General features: G+C 43.2%; 1 protein-coding gene across 5 annotated transcripts in view; it reads right to left on the bottom strand.

Moving 5' to 3' along the window:
• Positions 1-8426: 8426 nt before the first annotated feature.
• Positions 8427-10131, bottom strand: part of LOC109864023 (hemicentin-2-like) — an 89079-nt gene continuing 87374 nt past the window's right edge. For all 5 annotated transcript variants that reach the window (XM_020444813.1, XM_020444816.1, XM_020444815.1 and 2 more), the window contains exon 13: positions 8427-10039. In XM_020444813.1, coding sequence (XP_020300402.1) covers positions 9896-10039 — 144 coding nt within the window. In that variant the 3' untranslated portion in view covers positions 8427-9895. The remainder of the gene's footprint in view (positions 10040-10131) is intronic.

The raw sequence follows: 10131 nt of genomic DNA, 5'->3' as shown, positions 1-10131 counted from the left end.
CCGATAATAATCTCGCCGTCTCTCCGCAAAGCGACGAGATTCGAAGTGCGTTCGTATAAATGGCAATATCGATCATTGATTAATAATGTCATTACCGAAGACCTCGGTGGGAATCGAGACGGGCAGGTCTCGATTTAAGTGACTCTCGAGTTTTCCGCGCTATTTCGTTCCACCCGTAGGAAGTCCCTCCGTCTGATAACAATAGACATCCCCTTGTCGTTTATAGGGTTTCGATCGCACCTAAAATTCAAGGCTGGCTTCCTCCTCGCGCCCGACGCAGATAAACGCATTAGGACATCTAGATAACCGGCGACGTTCGAGTCAAGCTCCCACCATGTCAAGCTACCGGATTTCACTTTTTTCCTATTTGCGACAATTTGATTGAAACGCTGACGCGATGTTTACGACGTCGCGTGATATGTTGTGTGAGCGTGTTTTTTTTGTTTTTTGTTTTTTTTTTGTTTTTTTTTTATCCTATCGGATTTGAAAAATGAAATAAAACCCCGGATTCTGGATATCTCCCGCCATATCGCACGGTTTCCACTAACCGATTTAGATATTACCTTTGTCGGAAATTTATGCGTTTCATACGTATGTATCTGCCATTGCGGCGATATATCGCCGCGTCTCGTCATCGTGCGAGCCGTTAAATCGAAGTCACGACAGTTCCTCTCAAAACCCCCGATTTAAACGTGATTTATTCGGCATTATCGCCGCTGTCGTAACAGTTTAGAACTACTATTCCGTCGTTTTTGCTTCGACGTGCGGAAACTGTCTGCGGACAAAAAAACTATCTTAAAAATCGGTATTAAATCGAAGAACTCGGCTAATAAAATAGCGATAAAATCCCTCATGCCTCGCGATTGATCGCGCTGCTAGAGTGACTATTTCGGACGATGGACGGCCTTCCCCGTCTATCTTCGACATTCGTCGCTTCGCTCGTGTGCGCTTCCGGCGCGCCTTCGTCTTCCAGCCTTTCTTCGCTCTCTTTCTTCTCGCGTATAAGACGACAGTTGGACCGAAACTAAAACTAACTGTAACGTTCTCCCCTTCGTTCGTAACTGTGTAACTGCATTGCAGCGCGCCACTTGTATAAATTAACTCGAATCTCAAGAAGTAAGTGCCCGGGGAGCAAAGCGCTAGTTGACTTGCTAATGCTATTTACTACCTCGTGCTCGCAGTGACGTAACAACACGCCGTGCTCTTGGAAAATTGTTCTTCGAAAGACGAGACACGCTCGCGTTCGAGGCGTTCTAATTCCGACGTCCGCGCGTGTCGTCACCGTCGCGTTTTCCCGTTCGCGATCTTTCCCCACGTTCACGTGTGTGTCGGTACGGCGCGCGACTTCGTTTTACCCGCTTCGTTGCGAGAATTAATGCATCGTTATGTCTCCGAGACGAGAAGAAACGAGAACAAGCGCGCTCTGCGCGCAAGCGTTACAAATTTACTCGGATAACATCTCTTCCAACTTTTCCTTTGTGCCTGTTTCTCTTTTATCCGCGAGTGATCTCCACGTGGACTGGCGCGTGGCGTGATCATCTCTTTTTATTCGTCGCGATCGGGATTTTATTGCAACGCCGAAGAAAAGGAGGGGTTATTAAAATTTATGCCCGCGCCCGATTATGTCTCTCTTCTCGCGACAACAATGTCGACGGGCAATAAAATCTCTCCGACATCCCTTCGGCAAGTACACTTTCGTACTTCGTCTTTCCCCCGTGCCCACCTCGGCGTCTATCGGGCATCACTTCAACTTTGCTCGCGATGAGAGCTTCGAAAGTTCGTATCGCTTTCTACTCTCTCTCTTTTATGCCTCGTCACACGAAAGTTCGTTGAATTTTCGCGAGACTTCTCCGTCTCATTCTTGCTCCGACGCGATTCTTTTTTATTTATTTTTTTCTTTTTACTTTTTTTCCTCTCTTTTTTCCGTGGATTTCCGTCGCTACGCGAAGGAGGCGGAGCGCGCTGCACCTCCGATGTTCACGGCGTTACCATTCGACGGGAAAGGTCGACGCGCATTTCCTCGCATTTAAATGACCCGGGGATATAAATATGCAATGGCGCGCCAGAGATTTTATGCGGTTCGCACCGGCGTCGCGGTTGTTTTCGATCCAATTTTCAAGATTGATTCGACGCAATTTTGTCGCCGATTCTCGCGCATAACACGGTCGATCTCTCTCGTTCTCTCTTTCTCTCTCTCTCTCTCTCTCTTTCCGCGGAATAATTATTTATTGCTGACTGATACGTGGCAAACGTGTCGACGACAAATGAGTTTGTGAAACTCTAGATCAGGAGGTGTGTGAACGCAAGGGCTTTACTTTGGCTTAAACCACTTTCTGGATGGTTGCTCGAACATATTCAACCCCATGATGAGATACGTCGGCTGCAGCGTAATCAAGCAACAACGTGCCTCTCGCGCCAAGCATTTCAGCGCAATCCGTTATAGCGGGTATAAATTATTTAACTCAATGCATACAAATTACTTCGATGTAGCCTCTTTAATCACCTGTGGTTTGCTGGAAGCCAACGTCGAAGCGTTATCCTCACGCTAACGAACTTCGCGATCAAGCTCTAAATATTATACAAACGATTCTCAGTAAGAATCGGCCGCGAACTGTCGACGCGAACGACGTGAATCGACAACGCGTTCGCGATGTTACTTCCTCGAATCCAACACGCATTTCGAGAAGACACGTCGCCCGCGATCTATAATACGTTCAGACACGCAAATCGACGCGGATATAATCAGTAGTCGCGCATTAGTAAGCGCGGCTGTACATATCGCGAGTCTTTACTTTTCCATCTTTCAAGGGAAACAAAAATAGAATAGTCGGAACTGGCATAAATTCGCCTAAGTCTTCGCTAATAGTGGAACATTTACACGGAACTGCAGCGTGACACAGTGAACCGTTTACACCGAGCATCGCGTCTCGGACGCATCGTACAAAGGTCTGCGATAGATTCAATTTCAAGGGCGATCATCAGTCCTGTCACGTAATTTGCCAAAAGTGGGAAAAAGACGCTCTTGTTGTAATCGGTAAGAAAATATATCGATTGCAACGGACGATTAACGGGATGGTACAATACGTGACTTGTTTGCTCAATCCGCATCTTGTGTCAAAAGTCGTACGCAGGACACGTATTATCAGAAAGAGCGAATCAGCAACGGGGCATCAGTATCGAAATTGATCAAACGAATGAGCTTCGGCTCTTGAATCGTCAAGAGTCTGTCTCTTGATAATTTTTTTTTGGAAATGTTTGTAAAGTGTTCAAGTGTAATGCGTTATCAAACAAAATAAATAAATTCAGAATATCGTGTGTTACATATTTACACGATACATATTGCAGAACTCTGTGATACGAGTTAGAAACTGTCATAAAAAAGAAATTCCGAAGCAACACAGCTTCGAGACTTCGTCTCGCCCCTATGTGTCTTTCATCTTGGTTCGCACGTGGACCAAGTGAAAATGAAATTCGAACTCATGTACATAGATATATCTACGTAAAACTTCCTCACTCAATGATCCCCAAAATTATCTCGTGAAGCGCCAATAAAACTTTACCAATTCCCCGGTATTGCGTAAAATAGGAGAGGATCTGTTCCTCTCTTAACAGCGACGTACTTGCTTACGCCCGTGCTCGAAGAACTTCACAAATTGTCAGCTTTAGATCCCGAGAAATCATCGTCATCCGCGCTTGAGAGCGAGAAGAAAGGGAGCCCCCGAAGTATTCGGAGACAGCCAAAGTTCTACACTTTGACGTTACCGGAGAAATTTATCCCCGCCTCATTTACCATCTCGTCACGACGTGGCGTAGCACTTGACAAAATGTAAATCCGTATCGAGCGCGAGCGGCGACGGGCTTGCTTAAAGGTATAGAGAGCTTTCTCTCTCTCTCTCTCTCTCTCTACGTGTGTACGCGCTCTACATGTACATGGCGGATTACGGTCGCGAAACGACGTTCGCCTCGTCCGTTGTTACCGCAGATTGCTACGATGCGAATGACAGTGCTTAACTTTTCGTTCGCGCAGAAACTTCAATCTAAACTTTCCTTACCGACGTCGTGCCAACGATAGTCCGGGCTTCTTTTGCCACCTAAACTCGTCCCCTGCTCTCCCGCGGTTTGGCTTGCATTTTTGTCGCCTGGGATTTTCCAACGTTAGTCTTTCCGGATGATTCCTCCAGCGTTCCCGACAGTTTACCATAACTTCGATCATGGCTTCCGTTCATCCCAGGACGCAAGAGGTGAGGACGGAAGAAAAAAAGAGATCATCAACTGCTCGAGTGTCGGTACTACATTTAGGATGAGTTCGAGATAAACGATAGCGTTGAGATGAATCGTAAAAAGTGATTGCTCGTAAAAACCAAGATCTCGTGCTAAAAACGACGTTCAATCGCTATTCGTGTATTGTGGAAAAAAATATCTTATCTTTAAATAATAATTTCGTCGAGAAATACAAGTTCGCATTTCGAACTGACATGTTCTTCGGTGTGCACAGCGTTGATTCTGAACGCAGATATAGCGGTTTGAAATCCGGGTCACGGGATTATATCCCTTAAATCCTAGTCAGGCTGACTGCCAAGAATACTAGAAGAAATTTATTGCTTTGAGAATCAAGGCGGCAATAACGTTTCGCAAAATCAAAGTTATGTTTCTCAATATATATATATTACACATAGTGGTATTTGTTTATATATGTGCGCTTCAAGTATTAAAGTATACAACTAACTGAACATAATCACGAATTGCTTGTGAATTCCAATGTGATTCCAATAAATCCAACAAATCAATCGCGTTCTCATTTTTCATACTTAGCTTGTTAACCAATCACATTGGTACACGAAATTTGATAACATTTGAAGTACGTTTTTTAAAAGTTGTGGAGTAACAAAAAAAAAGGCTGAAGATGATCAAAATGCAATTTTCGCGCAATGTATTCGCGAGAATCGATATAACAACCCCTTTTGAAACATTTACGATGGTATTATGGAAACCGTTCGGCAAATATCCGTTCGCATGTCACTTTACTGTTGCGATCGGTCTATAATTATTTACGTGACGCTCGGGAAATCGAACTCTGACTGACGATTGGCTTCGTTAATGATTGCGGCACGCTTAGATAATCGACGATCGATGAATAATGTAAGCAACCTATAGCTTCGTGCTTTCTGCACTTAGGTCACGGTTTAACTATAACGTGCAGAGAAGAAATATACGTGCGCTTCAATTTTAATCTCTACCATTGTGCTAGTTTTTTAATAAACAGAGATCTTCAATTTAATACTGCACACATTAATGTTATTAAAGTTATAAAAAAAGTTGTTAAAAAAATTTAATATTATTTAATTAAAGTTTTTCTAAAGAGGAGAGAGTCAGCTCTCTCAAATTGAAACCGAACGTGGCGATTGATAAGTGTCCAAAACGACGAATACATAGCGATGGTGGTATCACATTGCTGTTGTCGTTGAAAAATTTTATCCTTCGGAAAAACAAATGTCAAACGCGTAATTTCGGATTTTTATCAATCGTCCTGAGTATGCGCACAAAAATAAACAATCTCGGGCGTGTTGAATGTATTTAATGATCTCATCTTACATCACACGCGCACGAATCTCTTTGCTAATATTTGCATTCTTGCTGCATGTTTCTTCTGATCTCTGGTTTTTGATATTAAATCTCGCTTTGTCGTCTATTGCGGAGTCAACAGAGAATTGCGCTCACGCTCGTTAGCGCGCGTTAACACAAAGCCAATGTTGCGCTACGTTAAGTTCCAAACGTAATTTTGTCGCACTCGTTGAGTGTACGTCATTAGCTTGACGAATAGTGCCACCAACGACAAAGCTAAGTGTATGACAGCAGAGAATTACCGCGTGTTCTCAAAGCAACGTCTCTCTCTCTCTCTTTCTCTTTCTTTCTCTTGTGTTTCATTACGTGGTGACGCTCGTTTTATTCTCGCAAATTAGTCAGTCGCGATTGTTACTCGATATACTCCTCGTTTTTGGAATTTTTTTGTCTCGTATTGCTTGTATTCAAATACACAAGCGGTTGTAAAGATTGTTTTACACCTTTCTCCAATTAACAAGTAAAGAGAAAAGTATTGCTCGCAAAAAGCATAATCGAAGATTACGACCGTTTTATTTGGATCGATAGAGGACATAATATCCCGTTTTAGCTGGATGTAATAAACGTAACTACAGGTCTCGTTCCGTAATGCCACGATCATAGCACGTGAACTCTCTCATGAATTATTAGACAACTATACACTTCTTTCGATATTCAGTGTTTCGAATCGTTTTATATCACTGCACGGAGTGATATGCGAAGAAACTTGTCGCGTTTCCATACTACTGGAAAAGCTACTTTTCCTTCTTCGTGAACAACGAGGAGTCGTTATTTTCGGCGATCGGGCGGCAGAGTCGATAAGGTCCGCGTTTGCAGTCTCCCCGAAACCAGTTAAGTTTTTCCAAAGCGATCAGCAAAATGATACCGTTTTAAACATACGCCTGCGAAAAGTACACGGGGAAGATGCTGCTCTTTTTGGACAAACCAATCCCTTCGGAGTGGTGATCCCGGCAATTTCGGGGTCAATATGGAAAGTGGAATCCCTGAGTTTTCGCGCACAAAGTCTGTTCTTCCCGTTCTGCGATCTTTTTTATGTTTGTGATATCTAATTTACATATTTATACACCATGAATATATACAGGATGTCTGAACAATTTTGACACGGTGTGGAGATAGATTGAGTCAATCTGAAAACATTTACCATTTTGCAAAATTCGCACTATCTACGATCTATCCACACACTTTGGCTTTGTCAAAATTTTTCAGACACATCCTATGTCTTCCACTCACAACAAAGAAGCACATTTTTAAAACTCGTCTTCACACCTTCTTCATTGTTATTCAAAGCCGATATCGGCTGCTCCTGAATTCTTTTCCGGATTGGGGCAAACAACCAGCCAACTTGATGATCCCCTATTAGTGAAATCCTCGAACTTTTGCATACCTATCTTTTTCCTATTTTAAGTCGATGAAAATCTTCGGCAGTGAGAGAATGAAGTCGACCAGGTAACTGTGGCGGAATCGTTTCGTCGGATTATCCGTGCCGGACTCACCGCCGGAAATGATTTCCGCGGCTAATTGAGCGTGCTCGACTGCCTCGCGGCTCGATTACTTCCCAAACTTACCGTGTCGCGGAGCGACACGTTTTCCTCGCGCAAGAACGGCGAACAATTTACCACCGACGATCTCCAATGAAAATTCTCGGGAGTCCTGACGTCTCACCTCCGCGATGGATGACGAACACGTTACGAAGCAGAAGCGTCCGATTATAAATGAGCGAATTATACTTTCTGTCCGCGAGTTGCAAGATTTATTTATCCGCTTCATCTTGATGGATTGTCGCATTAATGAGGAAATTAGTATTTTATATGATATCAATGAGCAAGATAAACGCTTTGTGTGTGTGTGTGTGTAAAAAAATAACATTAAACCAATAATTTTCTCTCGCGTCACGATGTGACGAGGTCGTTGATTACGATTCAATCAGAGCAGCAGTTGACTGGATATGACGAGGCACGATGTGCGATTATTGACCGTTCCATCTGCACGTATTGTGATATCATTCGATTATGACGCTTGGGTAAATCGTAATTATGTCTCGCAATTCGCAGCTGGAATGGGTGACAGTCTGACGGAGGAGTATAGCTGCGACAGCGTTAAGGGAGCGGAGTAGGTCGTCTTAACAGCCCTGGAGACACGCGGATGGCACATAGAATAATAGGTTACTCCCCGGCAACCTGGGTTAGTCTCTGTTAGCAAGACCGAGAATGCACAATGTATGCAAACACTGTAGAGCTCGTCCCCGTATTCCCATCCCCTTCTCCTGCGTCTCTTCCTCACGAAATGCTCGAATTACTGTTCTTCGTCCAATAGGATGCTCGGCTGGCTGTCACGGGCGCTTTTGCAGCTCTCTTCGAAGCTAATGGAGAGGCGCGACGATCTGTTTTCCTTAAAGCACTTTAGCCATCTCGCTGCGCGTTTATCTCGAGGAAATGGCGCGATATGTCTCGCCTCGTGGCAATTTTCTTTTTGCGAAATGTATATATTGCCGTTTCTGCTCCTCATCGTAATGTCGACGCGTTTCGGCATACCGATTAAACGTTTGCATTTTCCATTATTAAATGCTCCCGTTTTCTGCAATTACTCGCGTTTGCCAAAGTACACTTACCTGCCCGATGTGCCGGAGAGAAAGAGAAAGAGACAGAGAGATGCTTACTTCGGATACTTACCTTCAAGATAAAAATGCAAATAAAGCAAAATTGCATTTCATGGTACGATCACATACTCTCTCTCCCTCTTAAAGTGGTATCAAGTGGCTCGTAAAAATAAATACTCGTCGCGGAGAGGAGAAAAAAGCAGCATTTTTTATACACAACGTAATATATAAAATACAACGTGATGAAATAAGTAAAGTTATACTTGATGTAATTGAATGACAGATAAAAATTGATAGATATGCATCGGATCTGTTACGTTAACGTTTGAGTATAATTTCTTTCAACGTTCGAAATAGAGAGAAGCGCAACACAAACAGGGGGGGAATAAATTCGTTGCACGTACCATGGGAATTTCCGCATCTCCCCGCACGTTGTTTTGATCTTAATGGAGAGGAGAGCATGAAGGGGTCAAATGGAACGAACAAGCTGAGCTCGTTTGTGTAAAACAGATGAGACGTATTCCCTTTATTTCGTATGCCATCGAGGTTTATCTTTACGCGAACGGACATTTCTCGGCTTAACATGTAACGGATGAAATTCGAACAGTAGTGGCTATAACTCTAAGGTCCAGGCTCGTGTCTATTTACAATAGATCTTTGTACAAAAACTAGTTTTATATATAAACAGGTAAAATCCACGTGTGTGTGTCCGCGTCAGAGTGATCGAGAACGAAGACGTCCGCTTTCTGGGGAGAGGATTTTCTCGAGTTTCGGCGAAGTCTTTCGAACGAATACATTTTTTTCTCTCTCCGGATTGTTATAAAAAATTTTGCGTACGAAAAACATGAGCAGTTATGAGCTTCGAATACGATCGTGTTGTAGTTAGTTATTTCGAGGACAAGGCTGGAGGATGAGCTCTAAATACTCTTTTTTTTAACCGTGTCACGTTACAAAAACCCCAAGGACGAAAGTGTGGATTGTAGATTGTAAAAGTTCCAAAAGAATTATTATGTGAAGACCATATAAAAAGACGTCGTTTTGTGCGCGATTGTTGAAAAGTACCAGAAGTATGAATAAAGTATAAAGCGCCGTTGTGTTGTAAAATGTTCTTTCAGCTCTCTCTCTCTGACCCAGCCTCATCTTCCATCGTCTCTGTTTCTTTTTCTCGCTTGTTATTGATATCAACTACTTAGGGATTAAAATCTCTCTTTGTACGATATTATTCGCTTATAATCTCAGTACGGCAGTAAAGAAATATTTTTGGACATGTACGAGTATCATATCCCTCTAATTCTCGCTAATATCGTTTGCTTCGTCTCGCCGGCGAAATTATGTATGAAAATGTAGTCATTCCTGGCGGTATATTCGGCGGTAATTTCGCGGAGAGATTGCGTTTTCCGTCTATACGGAGCTCAAGATATCGCCAGGTTCTCGACGGTTTTGTACAAGTAAAAGGTAGAGTGTGTTTCACGCGCGGAATGACTCGAAACTCGCGCGGGAAGATATCAAACTATAGGAAGATACCAACGTTAGACCTCGCGCACGTTTTGCGTCTCGGAAATCTCCATGTGACGCTGCTCTGCGCTCGCAACTCGTCACATTTACACGTGTAAATATAATCGCCGGCGGCGTCTTAGAAGAAGCTCACGGGGCTGATTCCCGCAGGGAGTCCCCTCGAACTTATATACAGCTCTCTTGTATCCGATTCGAGCGTGTCACCACTTCCGGTTGATGGAATTTGCCTTGCGCGGAGACCGACGATGAAACGGGCCTCTGTGGCATCGACGAGAATCCTTTGCCTGTCCTCTGAAGACTATAAAATACCTGAAATCAAATACGACGTACCACATTTACAAAATTGTTATTAATATTGTTTATCTGTATCTTTTTTTTTTATTAAGAATTTTAATATCTCT

The sequence above is a fragment of the Pseudomyrmex gracilis genome, unplaced genomic scaffold, assembly GCF_002006095.1.
Source record: "Pseudomyrmex gracilis isolate BER0280 unplaced genomic scaffold, ASM200609v1 scaffold_16, whole genome shotgun sequence".
Classification (NCBI taxonomy): domain Eukaryota; kingdom Metazoa; phylum Arthropoda; class Insecta; order Hymenoptera; family Formicidae; genus Pseudomyrmex; species Pseudomyrmex gracilis.
The sequence above is the reverse complement of the archived record's forward strand: the minus strand, read 5'-3'. Positions and strand labels throughout refer to the sequence as shown.